This window comes from Manduca sexta, chromosome 11 (genome assembly GCF_014839805.1).
Source record: "Manduca sexta isolate Smith_Timp_Sample1 chromosome 11, JHU_Msex_v1.0, whole genome shotgun sequence".
In the NCBI taxonomy this organism is placed as follows: Eukaryota; Metazoa; Arthropoda; class Insecta; order Lepidoptera; family Sphingidae; genus Manduca; species Manduca sexta.
The window spans coordinates 8,988,322-9,006,805 of record NC_051125.1 but is presented as its reverse complement, the minus strand read 5'-3'; the positions used below and the strand labels follow the sequence as shown (position 1 = coordinate 9,006,805).

The following is an 18,484-nucleotide window of genomic DNA, read 5'->3' as shown; positions in this document are numbered from 1 at the left end:
GAAAATGCGCAAAAGGAGGTCCATATATCTCACAAGACGCGATGTTTTAAGGATAAATATAAATACGTTAAGGATATGGCCGGATTTGAGAAGAAAACCATATACAAACATACAAATTTAGTTATGAGGTTCTCTATATTAGAGAAGACACTGTTTTAGATAGATATTACATTACTATTGCTTCATTTCGGTAATTGTTGGAATTCTACTTTAAGAAACCTGTACAAGATATATCCATAAAATTCCTCACAGTACCTAACCAAAAAATATTACCTTCAATAAATAACGCCACATGTTTTGGCAACAAATCAAACAATTTTTCCAGTAGTAAAAATCTGCTTTTAGTTTAGCTGGAAGCGATGTGTACGTGAACATATTTCCGCTTATAGCTCTCCAAGTAGTTACGTTAGCGTAATTTTAATGGTACACTTTGTTTAATAATTATATACCTATCAAACACAAAGTTACGTAGTGAGCAATATTTTGCACGTCTATCTCAATAGAAATTTTGTTTGAGTCCGGGGAATGACGTTTATGATGTTTACATATAAGACATGTTATCTATACTCATATCATACGAAAACTTTTCATTGCACACATATGATTTACAAAAGGATAAATACCAAATTAAAAAAAAATAAAACACGATACATATTGCACAATGGACCGTTTTAACACTTTGCGATCTCGTCCCGACAAATTTGCCGATAGTAGGATATATTTTATATCCACTTGGATAGCGACCACCGTACACAAGGTGTTAAAACCCGGCATAGTGGCCCACGTAAGTGTCGCGTTCCGGGATCAGTCTGTATATATTCGTTTCGGCATAATTGTGTCGACTGCCGAAGGTAATCATTACTCGCCAGTTGACATTCTATTAGAGCCCACTCCACTTACTATCAGGGGGAGGAGGGTCACATTGGCGAGCACGTATAAAAAAACGTAGTGGGCTTATATCTAAAAAACGGTAGTGCAACTAATATAGATTATATATGATAGTTCTAGTATGAAACAACTATCCTAATAAGTAATTAGATTAATAACTTCATATCAAGAGCAGTAAAGCCACTATGCTGTGCTAGAAGTAAAAAAAAACATTATAAGGTGAATTTTTTTAGAATATTCACAGCGCCGTAGTTTGCATCTTCTGATGAAGTAACATCACTTAAATAGATTTTTTTTTGTTTAGCTAGTGTAAAACTATTAATTTATTAAAATAATGCACCATTGTTTACATTAAACTAGAAAGAAGTAACATTGTTTGAAATTTTTTGAAGTGGAGTTGGTAATTTCACACCATTTAAACGCCATCTCAAGCCTTGTGGTAAACAATGGCCGAGTAAGACCGCTGCGAGCCGAGTTTATAATTTTTATGTTCATTGTGAGTTATATTGACCTAAATAGACGATAACATCATCGCTGCGGCCGAGGCGAACTTCTTGCTTGTGGGCGAGTGTGTCGCATGTGAAATGAAAAAAGGGACGATGTGTATGAAGTGTACGTCAATTCCCACGAGATCAATATGCCACTGTCAGATTAAGAAATTAAACGTGACGTCAAATAATTATTAATGATTGCGACAGGAAAAGGATTCGATATTGGAACAAGAACAGGTGGGCTAAATCTTTAGATGCTCGGGTGGTAATCGTAGTCTTGTACAAATCATCATTAACAGCTGTTAGAGAAAGTTATTGTTAGTTTTCCATACACAGTTTTTGAAATTCTATAAGTCTAGTTAAAGGGATACAATTCTGTGCTTTCTGCGAGAACGATGCAAACAGAAGCCAAAACTGGATCTTCTTGACTTTTTCTTCAAATTGCAAATAATCTGTTGCACGGTTGCATGTAAGAGCGCAAGGATCCTGCAGAAGTATCGCGTGATTCGATGTAACGTGCAGTTCATGTGTTGCCATAAAACCGGTCGGTCGCGCGCGAACAACGCCGTGCCGGCCTTCGCGCCAGCAGCCGACGCCCGGTGACGTCACCCACGCTTATGTCATACCATTACTGCCCATGATTGTGTACTACGGTAAATTGACCTGAAGGACTTGGGCGGATGTGTTTTTGACGCCTCACTGTGGGCACACTTTATGACAATTTGGGAAGTTTGTGTTAGATACCTGGAAATTGTAGGAGGATTAGGAGCTACAGTAAGTTCTTGTAGTATTTATTTGAAAGCATTACCACAACTTATTATTACATTTTAAGATATAATTATTGAATGCAATAATAAACTTTTCCCCGAAAATATATTGACTAAAAGTGACTGGCACATAAATAACACATCGCATCTGTTTTTAAACATCTGTCAGCAGTAAACGTATTTTCGTGTATTTTGTTTTCTTCCTATAAAACTTTCTCACGTTACGTGACGTAATTGATTCTAAGTAAAACAGGTATATTGATAAATCACCTGAGTTAAGGCTAGTGAAATCACGTACAAGTTCTTGTGCCCCGTAGCACCGACTTTATGGGCACGTTCTGAACGCAGTAAATATTCGTTATGCATGGCGTTGTGTTTGTGGTGGCCAAAATTATTTAGAACAATGGGCTAGCGATATTGGTCATGCGACGTGATGTCGATCTTACCAATTTGACATCAGGCTATACATAATCGATAAACATATTGATAGCAAATGTTCGTCATCGTTGTAATTTTAAGTTTAATTAGCACATAATCAATGTTTCGTAACAGTAAAGGACTTTAGTAGAACAAATTGTAGTCACATAAGTGCACACAACTTCGTTAATTTATTCTTGTCACCGTTGTCACCGAATTCATAGCTGTCGACCGCAAAGGAAGTTGAAACCATTGGCTTAACATAAAATGAGTAAAACAGATGCAAGTTCTTATCTACGCGATTAAATTTCTTGCATACTACGTAGAGATAAAACGAAGACAACCTGGATTAACTGGTTTCTGCAGGAAACGTTGAAGGCTACATAACCTGTAATAGATATCCTAGATGGGATTCTACTTTAGAAAATCAAGTTTGATTATCGTTTGGAGAAATTATAGGGATTATGGTGGTAATATTTCTTGATTTTTATGGTATGTCATTCTAAGGCGAAAGCCGGTTGGAAATATCTACAGCGCGAAAGTCAAACGTTGCGTTCTATGTTCTACAATTATTGTTTCTTAGGCTTCTGAGGATTTTTGCAATCAAACAACTAAAATGAGAAAATATTCTACACTCGCATAGAATTGCATTCTTAAACTTGTTTGTGATGCGGGTAAAGAGAACTAAAGATGTCTAATTGACTGCCCCATAACTGAAGGTTCCATCAGAATCGGATCCAGAGCAATGGTTTCCAGCTTATGCATTTTTAGGGATTTTTTTTGTTCCTCTACTTGCATCACGGAGTACGACATAAAACAAAAGTAATATATTGGATTTATCAACATTTCATCGATTACACACGAGTTTAAAGAACATCAAAGAGACACGTGTGTTATACGGTGTAATATTCCACGAATTTAATTTGTACATCCGATAGGTTGCCACAGAAGATATAGAATTACGTGCTTGTATGGTTTTCCAAGAAGCCTTTTTCGATGGCCACGCAATATTGTATAATATTTTGCTTATTATAAAGTGAACAGAATATTACAGCCTTTTACGGCGCTTTAAGGTTTAGAGAGCTGGTGGAAAAGCGAAAAGGCTGCGGTTCAAGGGTACTTGTCGAAAGTGCAAACGTAGTGTTGAGTTGTGGCAGAGATGAGAACAAGAGAAAAAAATCGCCAAGCATTTAATGGAAGACTTTTCCAGACTCTAAATAGTACGGAGTGAATTTCTTTAACACTTTTGTGAGGGCAGTAGAGTTAAAGGTAAGTAGGTTTACAATTATTCGGGTTTAACAAAGAGCCAACTTTCAACAAAGACCCTCGTACTTGCATTGAGCAAGTGATTGCTATATAATAAAATTGGGCAACTACTGGGTTTAATGACGGCCTATAAAAGATCTGACTTTTAAGCAATTAAATAGGTACCTATAAATGTGTTCGATAGGAAGAATGTATGCACCTGTCGTTAGACGTTACTTTTAAAAGTTATTACTCTCAAATGCACTGTTTAATAACCACTTCAAATTGCCGCTATAATTTTTTTTCGCTTATAATGAGCTCTCTGTTCTACGTACAGACAAACGTCACATTTTAAAGGGTGGCGGGATTACCTTTAATTGATGAATCTGGTAAAACTCAATCTGTTGGTTAATAGGACCTATAATTAAGGTTAGATTCATAAATCAGAAAGATGGTAGTCAGGAGTCCCACGTCATTATTAAATAATATTAAAATAGGGCAACTATTCTACATCAAAACAATCATAGGTATAGTTTAAACGCCGAGGCTTGCACATGATATAGTTCCCGTGCTAGTTCGTTGGTTGGCAACAAATTAACCGCATCCTACTCTACGAAGTTCAGTGGCGACTCCCACGCGCGCCGTTCATTGATTATCTCACTAGGTGATGCTGCAATACAGATAACGTTAAGACGAGGTTATTTTTGTTGATGATACATGTATATAATAACAATCGCGTCATTATTTGGCAGAGTATTGATCGGTAGATTCGTTCCAGTTTTCTACGGTGGAAAGTTATGGTGTTCTTAGAATGAAATTCCAGTCTTGAGTTCTTGACATCTATCCATCGATCAATCAAGCAATTGATCCGTCAACTGAGTCGTGATTTGATGAATCATCATCAGCTTATTTCAATCCACGTATCTTGGCTCGATCTCTAAACTTGTCAATATACAGTTTCTATGAATCGTTCTTAGCATTTTTAATTGTTGTCAACTATTAATTAGAAACTTTCTGTTATATAGTAGTTATATTTTAGTAATATTGATTTGATATCACTTGTCTTTTCGGTTTTATTAAGACAATTGGGTTACCTTAATGCGATATAAAAACTCAAAGGCCTATTGCTCCAAACAATAAAAGTGCTTATGACTAAATTTCAATTCCTCAAATTTGGGAGTAAGTAAAACTAGACACACCATTTATTAGCTTCCATTAACGCGGTAACCATACGAGATACGTTGGCATGCTGGCCCCATTTCGACCAGTCTTTATACTATAGTCAACATCTAAAAATAAGATTCCACTTTCGTAGAGAGAGATGACTAGCAAAATACGCCATGTCCAATCTCCGGCCTGTGACTGACATGCGAATCGATTCACCTACCAAAGTTAGTGGGTGGTGGGTGAAGTTGCGGGTTGAACCGTCCGCATTATGAGCTAATATATCACGCTATTTATGTTTCAATGTGACACAAACTCAGACGAATTGCGGATACTGGATGCGAGTTTAGTTGAAACAACAGACTTTGTCACCGCGTTGTTTGTTTCCGCACAATAAAACCACTGTATCAACGAGAAAGAATGCATTCTATGCATTTGCCTGCATTCTGCTCTGGTTCTTTTAGTCGGAAACACGATAGTTGGCAAAGCAACATAGTGTTGAGTAAGTGGATATGAATATATATTTTAGTGCATTGCGGATTTCTTCATTATGCGTATTTCCGGTGTGAATGAGTTATTAGTATTTTGTTAACTTCTTAATGTTAGTGGGTGTTGGGCAACATAGTAACATATTTAGTGAGCTTAAATTAACATTTGGTTTACCTTATTCCTCTCTAACGACAATAACATGGTAGCAATTTGTTGATATCGGAATCATGCGTAAAATTAGAAAAGCTACGTCGCTATAAAAAAATATGCAGTTTTATATTAATGAACTTTCACACAGTTTTATCTATAATGACCAATCTGTTTATCGTTCCACCGAATAATCATCTATTTATTTTTCTAATTTCATCGCGGCACATGCGCATACAGAACGGATATGGCTTTGTTTCTGTTGTAAAGCGTCATGTTTCGTGTCAGCGATGCTTTTGTTTATTATTTATAACGGGCGGGCGCGTTTGTAGGGGAGCTGCTCGGGGCCGTTTTCACGCGAGCCTTTGATTACCGCCACTAATTAGCCGTGAGCCAGTCAATAGCCAGGCGCTCCAGCGTCGGTGCCAGCGCTAGTGGCGTAGCGCTGTTGTTTTAAAATTAACTTTCCTCTTTGTAGTACATGATGCTAGGCAAAGGCTTGGGTGTCTAACATGCGGAAATTGTTTGGTTAATGAACCGAATATTTGTAATTAAATATTTATAAATGACCTTAATATGGGCGCCGGAACGGACTGCCGAGACGAATGTCCGCTGGTTCTAATCCCAAGGGCACACACCTCTGATTTTTCTAATAAATTATGTGTGTATTCTTTGTGTATTATCGCTTGCTTTAACGGTGAAGGAAAACATCGTGAGGAAACCTGCATACCTGAGAAGTTCTCTATAGGAATTTCGAGGGTGTGTGAAGTCTACCAATCCGCACTAGGCCAGCGTGGTGGACTAAGGCCTAATCCCTCTCAGTAGTAGAGGAGGCCCGTGCTCAGCAGTGGGCAAGTATATAATACAGGGCTGATATTATTATTATTATGGGCGCCAGTTGAATCTCCAATATATGAGGGGTCATGTTTACCAAATTTCGCAATGAGATGATAATACTGCACAAGATTCAGGCCAATTTCTTCCAATCCGTCCGATATAATTTTTTCAATTTTATGTCCAATAACGCTATCGCAATGATGTCACCGTTTACGATTGTTCCCGAAGTGTTTAGTGTCAAACCAATATTTATTGGCCGTGTATAACATTAGATAACATTATTGAAGTTAATCGCGCCACGTACGCGGGTGGTACTCCGGGCGCGGTTCTATATTTGGGTCAATGGATTCGTCCGCGCACCGGCACCATCATGGGAAGTGCCTGTTAGTTCGTCCGCTCGTACCTGTTCCGATTCGCGTTTCTACGCTCGCGGTTTATCGCCAACGCTTTTTGCGATTGCAGTTTTAAGAGGATTTTATTGAATCGCGATTGCTATTTAAGTGGCAATTTTGCCGTTGATTGAGTTGTTTGTCGTACTGCTAAGTGAAAGCTGATGGAGGTAATAGGATAAAGGCGAGAGTTCATCGGTTTTTAAATTAAGAAAGTAGTATCTTATCATGTTTATTTATATCATGTATCATCGCATAGCGTAACTGTTTTTTGTAGTGTACATTAACTTTTTCCTGTTAGTTTCGTTTCGTTTCGCACTACATCGTTCGTACCATTTGGCATGAAGCTACTTTAATCCAGCTAGAAGCATTCTCATTAGTCTTTACTTTGCGCTCTTTGTTAGAACTTACTCCGCCACTATTGTGTACAGGCTCTTATTCGTGATTAGCGTGACTAGTCCCAGCCCCGTTCGTCGCGGTGACGCCCTTGAGATTAGAGTCTTCATCAAACCACTTGAAGCTTAAATCTCAAGGCGCAGCTTAAAGCTCGTCAGCGAAGATTTCAGTCGATCTCGCCTCGAGTCAAGACCCCTTCAGCCGTGTTAATGACTATATTACAGATATCCAAGTATAGAAACAGTTTAGCTCTAAGCTCTCGGCGGATGATAGAAATCACGACTCTGCGGATGTTATTTGCCGTTCCTATTTGGACGTTTAAGGTCGTGATGTTTATATTTGAAGTAGAATTTGGTCATTGCATGTAAGGTTGAAATTGCAAGGAAACAGGAAAAGTAAACGTAACTTTGGTCATCACAGTATTTTATAACATTTAGAACATTGATGTAATAAGTAAGCAAAAAGAAAACTTAAATGGTCAGTTAAAATGTTAATGAAACTGTTCAAAATAAACATAGGATTTCGCAAAACTATTATAAAGTAGAAATGGGTACAGCGTAATAAAAACTGAAGGTTGATTATAAAAACAAACAAAACGTGTAACTGTGGCTGATACTGATGCAGTCAGCAGTGGGTTAAACGACGGCACTCGACGTGCTGTGACTGTGACGGACCGTAAATATTACATCCGTACGTAAAATATACAGTTACTCTCCAACCATTAAAATGTACTCTATTGTGTTGTGAATAAGAGTTAGTTGAAAGTTAATGGGATGCCGATGATAGGACATGCGTAGTTTCCTGCGGTTGTTGAGGGGAATTGAAAATGCACATAATCATGAATGAGTTATGTTTTGCATGTTTTAGTAGTGTGAAGTTTTTGCTGACGGCATCGTTTGCTCGAGATTAGCATTTTGAATACTGATACTTGTAATAAAGATGAATCTTATGTTTCTTTATATTGTCATGTGAAAATAGGTGTACGCTTTAATCAGCCTAAACTATAATTTGTCTTGCGCCTCGGTATATATGTGTTAAATTGACAAATTCGCGTTATTTTATTTACGCCAGAATCCAGGATTAGGCAGCTGTTTGTATCCCCTTTTACCTTGTTTGCATGTGTTCCAGTTTAGTCAGTATTCGCACTTAAAATTCTAATGCATCGTTCGTTACTTTGTAATTATGTAAATGCAACATTAAAATGCACGGAGTGATTTGTTTGCTTGACTCGACTTTGGTATAAAAACTTACCTTAAGATTTCCTTTGATTGGTAGGACATTGAGGTCACAGCACTGTTTACGTAATATTTGCCAATGAAAAACATAAAAACATAGGTTCTGGCATTTTCGCTTTATTCAAGTTTGTAATTTATTAATGTAAAACAGCGTTATTTCAATTGATATCTGTTAGCGTCGAAGATATTCTTAGGTAAAATATTAACAAACTATTTGGCTAGCGTTCAGGGTGTTCTCGCCAAAATTTGGAAACTTTTCTATTATAACCGTATAGTAATTTATGTACGGCTATCAAAAAGATATTTCGCGTTTACGTAACATTGGAATCGTGTACAATTGACGTTCTAGTTTGGACCGGTTTAAAACTTTGCCTAGTTGAAATATTGCTATTCTCATAAGGCATAATTCGTTTGCTCACTTCTACAAGGTCTATGTTAATTTTTATTTATGTTGGAAAAATGTGAGGTAAATTTTATGTTGGTAATAATTCGAAATGACAATAATTAATGGTTCCCCTTTTATTTATCTTTCGGGATTTTAATTGAAAAGGACATAGATTCATGTGATATACAATTCAATTTGTGCAAAAAAATACTACATAGAACCTTGTAGTATTTTTTTGCACAAATAGTTGTGTAGTAAGCCGGCGAGTTCCCGTGAACTCTATTAATTGTGAGTACATAATTTGTTCCTGAAAAGCGACTTGGAAGGGCGACTCACAATGCCGGGTTTTTCATCGTGCGTGTAGTAGACGGTACAAAGCACCCTACCACAGACCTGAGCAATCGACTCTTATGACCCTCTCGGAAAAAATGCCGTCGAGGGAATTTGTATTGTTAGATAGTGGCTCTACGCTATTACGTCCTACCTTCAACGTAGAATAGCACTTTTTACATATTTTGATGAAAGTCCACTGTTAAGGCAGGCCTATGCGATATGTGTGGTAAAATGATATTTAAGATAATTCCTCCAATCAGTATATAGAAACATAACTGAACATACCATTGCTTGCAGACAAGTATGTCAAACACCATTTCTAAATGTCATAAAGTATAAATATTCCAGTCGCTTCCTAGTGAAGTAAAAAGTAAAATACAAAGTTAGTGCCGTGTTGATACTGAAGCAGGCTCTAATGCGAACATAACGGTTGCTCTCGTGCTCTTGTTGCGTTTTACATAACACAAAAAGTAAACGTGCTGTAGACATAACCACGTGAGTTACTTTCGATGCGTTTCATAAAGTTTATGTACAAGTTACGAAAACCGAAGGAAGTACGCCATAAATGGAATGAGCCGTCCCTAAATCATACCAATGGTTCATCGAATTGTGCTCGTGGCGCGTTTGCTAATCGATTTTCTATAATTTATTTATTGAAGACTTCGTTTATAATGATTTCCTCAATGTAATGGAATACCCAGTCTTGATAACCAACTTAATAAAAAATGCGATTGTAACCATCGCTAGTATAACAAGTTAAATTATATAATGTTTATAACTCTCAAACTGTCCCGATTAATTAAAATGTACCTTGTCCCCACTTTACTAAGTATTTCGGATATCCGTTGACCAAAGTAGTTTTACAATTTAATATTATAACGGAACGCGGTGCCGTGTCCCCTCGCATTGCAGACATGGCGTGCCGTCTGCTCGTTTATATGACGCGATAAACATTGCGGGAAACCTTCGCGGGTTTTATTTGCACTCGCGACGGTCGCATTAGGGTCGTTGACGACTGACCGATACCTGCTTGATAATATACCTTATTGATACTTTATTTTTAGTATTAAACTTGTGACTAGGCGTGAGAATTACGCAACTGGACTCTCGAAAGTGTTTTCAATCAAGCCAAAAATATAGTTTTCTAAGTTAATGGAGTGTGTAAAACTGTTAATGCCATCAAATCACGCAAAATTTTGGTCACGTTTCTATGTTATATATTTCAACGACTGTGGTTCTGTTATCATAGTTATGAAAATTTGCCGTGCTGTATTAATTAGTGCCTTGCAAATTTATGTATTTAATATGCATAACATTTGAACCAATGATTTAATCAGAAGCGTGTAACTTCCGAAAACTAATTTAGAACCTCAGCTCCGATGTAATATTCGCTTCTGATCAAAACAATTCATTGTTGCTCTGATTTCATTGTTCTCCGATACTTTTTCAATTGAATCAATCTTTTCTTGTGTACGTTGAGTGCTTTCATTAGTGCTGTGGAACGAATGACTTTGACCTTTTCGTCTTGATTCACGAACTCGATATCTCAGTTTCGGGTGGTGGCTCGTAGGAGCCTCCCTTGCCGCCGACTTTATTGACGTCAAAGGTCGAACGCTTCAGGCGCGATGTGTAGCCTTGTTTGTTTGCTTTGTCATTCTTTTCGGAATATAATTTAGCTTCGTTTATATCAACTCTAGCAATATATCGTAAACCAATAAGAGGCGTTGATCTATAAAGGCATATATGTATATGTTTCATACTGGGCGTTCATTGGCACAGGGTATGATTTGAGTTAGGAAATTTTAATATAAAAGGTAAGAATTGTGGAAGAGGAACGTTACGATGATACGTAGTGCTATCGTTTTCTTAGTGCATAGGCAATCATCCTACGTAATTCCATCCAATAAAGTTTTTAATAAAACGCTTTCAGAAATGTCAGCTCTGATTAAAATTAATGAAGTACACGTTATTGGAAACTCGAGAACAGTTTCTCCGTACGGCGGTAATCACGTTCAGTCATGGTTATTTAATGGTGGACTGCTATGGAGTGCCGTCGCGGTGTCTGGTGGCATGGTGGCAAGGGTGAACGGCCGCGCCGCCTTGCCCATTACACTTAGCTTTGTTCGACTTTTGTGTTTCCCGTTCGTTTCGTGCTACAGTTTGTCCACATTTTATGTAATGCATTGTCGTAGTGCGCCGCGCGTCGCGTCGCACGTATTGATTGGATTAAAACGGTTCTCTGTGGCGTGCGTATTTTAATGAGATATAGAGAAATGTGATTGCTATTAAATCATTGGATTTACGTTGTTTCAAATATATATAGGTTTTACACGGAATAGAAATGTTTTTAAATGAATATAATTGATGTCAGGCTTTGTTTTATTATTACTAACCCCTAGTTATTTTATTAAGATACGACATTGCTACGTTATAAATTACCTCTTCAATGCTTATTATGGAGGTTTATTTTTAAACATCTTTAAAGAGCTAAGTAAAAAACTTTACTACAATAATGTTGAAGTTTTGGGTTCTTCTACTCAGTGTCAACCCGGATTCTGGAGTTTGTGCCTGATACGCCGATAGGATTTACCCCTATCACATCATGGGGCCGAATACGCACGGCTAAAAGTGGGTCCACGCTCTGTTGTGTTTCTGCCTACACCTTCGGGGATAAAAAGGCGCGACCAAGAGAAAATTCGAAATTTAAATAATTTATTTTTGTTCTAAACGTTGAATTAATTTAAAAACTTAGGAACAAAATGATGAGAGAAAATGAATCATTGCAAAACTTCTTGTTTGCTTTAAAAAAACTTGTCCGGAATCACGAATTTCTCACGGTTTCATTGTTGATGTACTTACACGTGGCTAAAAATTGTGTGAAAAACGAAGTTTTTATTATTGTGCTTACGCAAATGTTTGTAAATAGCATCGCCTGAGAACACCGGGAATATCATGATTGCAATTCGTACTAAAATTATATTCGTTCATTGACTCATTTTTAGTTGGACTTATTATTATTTTCGTCACCTTTTTCGTATGTTATTTTTATAAATAGCTTTCTGTAAGTGTCTTTATTTAGATACATGCCTTCTTTTTAATTGGAAACGGACTTTTTGATTGGATTTACCACTTGTTCCAGCACCGTATTTTTGTTACAGAAATTTATAATACTCTTATCTAATTTTATTTTAAACTAGCTGATCCGACAGACGTTGTCCCGTCTTAACTATGAATTGGCAGCGCGCATTCTGTCAATCGTTTAAAATTAACTTTTCTTAAATTTTCTAACGTTCCGCTCAACTTCCTTAATTTTTTCTTTCATAAGATCCTTCTCCTGACAATAAAAAACACAACAAAAAAAATAATAGTGAAATCGGTCCAGCCGTTCACGCGTGATGGCGTGATCAAGGGAAATAGGTTTCATTTTTATATATATAGACTAGCTTTTGCTCGCGGCTCCGCCCGCGTTATAAAGTTTTTCAGGCTAAAGTTTTCCGTTATAAAAATAGTAGTTTCCCGGGAGCCTATGTTCTTCCCAGGGTCTCAAACTGTCTCCATACCAAATTTCATCTTAATACGTTAGGTAGTTTTTGAGTTTAACACGTTAAGGCAGACAGATGCAGCGGGGGACTTTTGTTATATTATTTAGAACTTTTTAAGTGAAACAATCCCGTCATACATCATTGTTGCATAACTTTAGCCGTTTACGCAGCGCAGGCAACGGAAGCTCTCAAAACTCATAATTTTCCCCGTTTTTGCAACATGTTTCATTACTGCTCCGCTCCTATTGGTTATAGCATGATGCTATATAGCCTATAGCACTCCAGGAACAAAGGGCTATCCAACACAAAAATATTTTTTCAGTTCAAACCGGTAGTTCCTGAGATTAGCCATTACTGCTCCGCTCCTATTGGTCATAGCGTGATGATATATAGCTTATAGCGGTCCACAAATAAAGGGCTATCCAACACAAAACGAATTTTTCAGTTGAAACCGGTAGTTCCTTAGATTAGCCATTACTGCTCCGCTCCTATTGGTCATAGCGTGATGATATATAACTTTGAGCACTCCATAAACAAAGGACTATTCAACACAAAAATATTTTTTCAGTTCGAATCGGTAGTTCCTGAGATTAGCCATTACTGCTCCGCTCCTATTGAATATAGCGTGATGATATATAGCCTATAGCTCTCCACAAACAAAGGGCTATCCAACGCAAAAGAATTTTTCAGTTTGGACCGGTAGTTCCTGAGATTAACCATTACTGCCCCGCTCCTATTGGGTATAGCGTGATGATATATAGCCTATAGCACTCCACGAATAAAGGGCTATCCAACGCAAAAAGAATTTTTCAGTTTGGACCGGTAGTTCCTGAGATTAGCCATTACTGCCCCGCTCCTATTGGGTATAGCGTGATGATATATAGCCTATAGCACTCCACGAACAAAGGGCTATCCAAAGCAAAAAGAATTTTTCAGTTTGGACCGGTAGTTCCTGAGATTAGCGCGTTCAAACAAACAAACAAACAAACAAACAAACAAACAAACTCTTCAGCTTTATATAATAGTATAGATTATTACTATTGGCGTGTCAACTGGCCACACTAACTTGAAATTATCCGAGAAAGCACATTAGTCTTGATTTTTCGATTGACATTTACTATCATTTTAGTCATTTATATATTTTAATATAAAAGAATGCTGATCAGAATCATTATGTGATAGACCTTCGTGCGCAAAGTTGGGCTATTGTACTAGAAGGTCACAGCCATTGACGTATCTATTATATGTAACGTCGATGTACCAAATTATACTGACTACGAATAAGATTGATCGTAAATGTTTTATGGTATTGATTGAACCATAAAAATGTAGCGTTGCTTTTATGGGTTATCTTTTATCTGTATTTTTTGTCTTATTTGTAGGTAAGTTTTGGTAGGTGGAAAAAATGTTACACGGAAATTTTTGCTATAAATTATTTTATGTAAATTAAATTGTATGTAACCCAGAAATACCAAATTCTACGAACATGTAAGCGAATAAATTTTTTTGAGAAGTTGTATAATTACTGGAGAAAATTATAATAAAAGTGATTTTTATAAATGGTGATAAATATTTAATCTCAAATAGAAACAGAGGTTAGAAGTACTAGGTTGTATGTTTGTATAGAAAAATCCGTCTGAGTGTTTTGACCAATGTTCGTACCTCCAAGAAGCACTATTGCGTTTAAGGGTTGAAGGACACTTTTATTTTTAGGCCTTATGACGTAACGCCGTTAATGTGTCTGGGTGGAACGTCTCCCTTATTGCCATGATTTTTTTCTGACCTTATTCCATTGAAATGTAGACATTACACAGTATAGTTTTTCAGCTACTATATTTAAGAATTATAATGCTTTGTTTCGTCCTATAGAAAAAAACTATAATTTTGCCTTTTGTAACACTCGTACCCACAATCAAGTATTCCACGCAACAGAGAGCTATACAGAAGATTAATCAAAGGAATGCTATTCATAAACATGAAAATAGTATAGTAACGGATTCGTGTACACATTTGGACGATGAATCATACGTAACGCAACGTCTAGTGCCGTGCAGACGTTGGTAATCTCTATTCTTGTGAAATTGTTCGAATCGATGCGTAGATATCGATACTGGCTGTTTATTGGTAGCACGTAGTATTAATGGGGACAATCGGTAATTCGTTTATTATGAATGATTAGTTTCGAAACTACGATGAGACGAATGCGGAACGAGACGCTTGTGTGATAGGCGCCAAACCCTGTTCAAGAGCAAGTACTTTGCATTACAAAGTATTTGCTCTGCAGTCGGCTATGTAGGTACTGCGCAAATCACTTAAGATAATAGATGCTAAATCTTTGCCATAGAGTTAATAATTCCAGGATCAAATGTCTATCAGGATTTAAAAGAAATAACAATATTCGTCTTGGGTATATAGGCCTTGTATAAAATATTGCAGGCTACAAATTCTCAGAAATTTAGTGCGGTCACTTTGTATTCCCTGAATAATTTTGATTGCCTCGGTGGAGTAGTTGTATTGCGTGCATGGCACGACACGGCTCCAAGGTCCCGGGTTTGAATCCCGGTTCGGGCGGTGATATTGGATGTTCAGCGCAAGATATGGCGATAAGCTTGCCACCTATCACATCAAGAGATGGAACACACAGATGGAAAAGCTGGTGCCCTGGTTGCAAAACTACCCACGCCTTCAGGGATAATGGCGTTACGTGTTTGTTTGTCTTTCGTTTTGAAAGGTACTTAGTACTGACATCCAATCGCTAATAACGGTAAAAGCTTAAGAAATCTTAGCAAACATCTGCACCAATTAGAGTAATGGCTCTAAACGCTTCTTGTCTAGATTTGTCGCTCAGGTCTTAGGTACATAGTGTTCTGTAATCTACTTTTAGAAATACTAGCTCATGTCCAATCAGACTAGAAAACAGTCTGACTTACGGATCTAAATGTCATGATGATGGTTTTGGTTTATAAAAGGTTATTCGGTCTGAATAAGGAGACAAAAATAGAATGCTTTTTTATCTCAATGATATCATATCCGAGTCGTAAACAAAAATATACTAAATTGTTAACTCAATCTTAAAATGATTCAGTTGAATTAATCAGTTTTGGATTACACATTTTTATCGTTGACTGCTTTATCATATATCTTGACTCTTAGTGACTCTTACCATGTTTTGACAGCCAAAATCGTATCTTATTTTAAACCTAGTCATAACATTCCACAATTTTTTTATTCTACCCCGCTGTTTTGATTTCAATGTTCGATTCAGCTAAGCACATACTGAGTATGGGTGCAGCTACGTAGCCTCTTGAAAATTTATCTAATCTTATCGTACGTACTATGATGTCATTTAAAAAAATATACAGAACGCTTGTGCAATTTAAAAAATATCTTAATTATAGAGAAATGGGTGGTTTGTTGCTTTATTGTATTTATTACGCGTGATTTCTGTATCTTTATTTTATTTTAAATTTGTATTGATGAATCATTAACTACATAATAAACGGGAAATAAAATTTAGCAACCCTAGAAACAATGATTGTTATAAATTACAAAGTGATTTTATGAATGACTTGATAAGGTGCAATTACCTTTATTTTAAATGTAATTTGGGAAAATTCAATTGTTATCAACCGAAAGTACCTAAGCGCGTTTCACATGTTCGCATGAATGTAGCGCAAATACGATTTAAAATGCACTATCATTTTCCGATGTAGGTAATTACATTAACAGGATTTCAATAGTTCGTTGACCCAAAAAGCTACCGTATACATCGCACCAATAATGATTTATGACTTGTCCGTGAGAATGCTATTCGTGCTTAATAATGGTATTTTAATTGAATCATAAATTCGCCATTTCATAATAATGCTGTGATCACGCTTTCATCGAATGTTCTTGTCCACTGCAATAATAAATGTTACCAACTGTAGAGTGAAGACAATTGGAATTAATTGATGTAATCCGAATGGGGATGTTTTAAGTTTTCTCTTTTAGTACAGGGGTTTCAATAAGACTTTAGTGAATATAGGTATATTATCATAACTTATTAATGTCCTGATGAACTATTTATTTACTTAATGACACACTAACAGTTCATAGACAAATGCTTAACTTAAATTACAACCTATATAGATGAGTACTTACTAATCACACGTGTGAAACATCATTAACATTTAACTATGTAAGGAGCCAAATGAATTTATTAAAATGCTGTCTCATCACTGGGGAAAGACTATCCCTTTTTAATAGACCGTGAATTTTAATCCGGCCACGCTAATCCGGTACAGCGTTTAGGGAATTAATATCATTGATTAGTTATAATGAATGTTATTATTTTGTTGACAGACATTTGAGCGTGGCGCGGTGAGGAGTGGTTGGTCGCGATGACGACCGACATATCGGTGTCCCGCTGGGACCCGTCCATCGGCCACGGCCAAGAGATCATCGATGAGTTTGAGTACGACGGCGGAAATTCATCGTCGAGGCTCTACGAACGATCGCGCATTAAAGCGCTTGCAGGTAACGTAAGATTTTCTTTACATATTGATAGTGTCGACGAGGCTCCTGTGAGGGTCTATTTTGAAACGAACGTCGAAACGTCGGTCCAAAACGAAGAAACGACGAACTTCGGATTTATCTTGACTACCAAATTATTCGGATCCGTCACGGTTCTGTATCTTACTTTAGTGATAGGATCAATAACCCGTAGGATATTTTTTTTTTGGAGAAAGCAGTGGATCTTTGTCCTCGCAGATAGTTTTAAAAAGGGATCGTATAAGTTCTTACAAATTCTATATCTGAAGCGATGAACCGATCGGATCCGTCGATCCGTCATCGGATTCGTAACACTAGTAACAAAATGTGCGATCCGTCATCCGAAACTACGGATTTTGATTTTGGAAGTAGACCCTCTGGAGTCAAATCGAGTAGTATTATATCGCTTGCTATATCGCCGTTGGAAATTTCAAATGTCGTAAGGGACAAACATCGGTTTACAGGACAGCAAAAGAACTAAACTATTGGTACATATCACTCCTGTTTAATTTATTTTCCTATTAAGATTTTTTCTAGGAAATTTTTAATGCACGACTTGACCTATAAGACCTAGTTTTCCACTTTTGAGATTTAATACAAGTCAAATTAGGCGCCGTAGATCCTAGAAAATAATAGTATTTTAAGAACTATCAACGTTTGATCACTGAAGAATGATTGCGCAAACAAAAAATGCGATTCGATTCGATGCGCCATGATTCTGCTCTAGTCGACGCTACCCTATATTATGATGTTTGAATATACTATCATTCTGGTCTTTCGTGTTCTGGTTAATAACTCTATTTGACGCGTTTTACGGCAAGTAAAATATGGGATAAATTATACTGAACACGTGTCTCCTCAATGCGGTACTTTTTGTAATTTTCCCTCTACTGCTATGAACACTAAAACCATTATGATTGACGAAAATGTTAGCTGGTCTCATGTAGAGTTTAAATATCTCGTATCTATCTAGTTATCAGTGGTGTGATCCCTACAATTAGATGTTGTTTGTTGATTTATTCCTTAGACATATTTTCAATCCATTTGATATTGATGTATAGATGTATAGCTGTTCGAATGTGTGTCACCTCACCAGTAATACAAGTCCTGATAAGGAGTAAATACGACTATGATACGGTATTTGTTAACAACGAAGAAATAAAGATAAAATATTACTTGTAAGAATCGTTACAAAACGATTCGAAACAGGTTTGTTTAAGGCATTC

The 18,484-nt window shown here is 36.8% G+C and overlaps 1 protein-coding gene across 12 annotated transcripts in view; it reads left to right on the top strand.

Moving 5' to 3' along the window:
- The window catches only part of LOC115452540 (spectrin beta chain), a 60,811-nt gene that overhangs the window by 16,515 nt on the left and 25,812 nt on the right, over window positions 1-18,484 (top strand). For 11 of the 12 annotated variants that reach the window (XM_030181202.2, XM_030181185.2, XM_037437476.1 and 8 more), the window contains exon 2: window positions 17,070-17,243. In XM_030181202.2, coding sequence (XP_030037062.1) covers window positions 17,108-17,243 — 136 coding nt within the window. In that variant the 5' untranslated portion in view covers window positions 17,070-17,107. Of the gene's footprint in view, window positions 1-1,905; window positions 2,154-17,069; window positions 17,244-18,484 lie in introns of those variants that run through there. The other variant, XM_037437470.1, reaches the window with a different exon arrangement.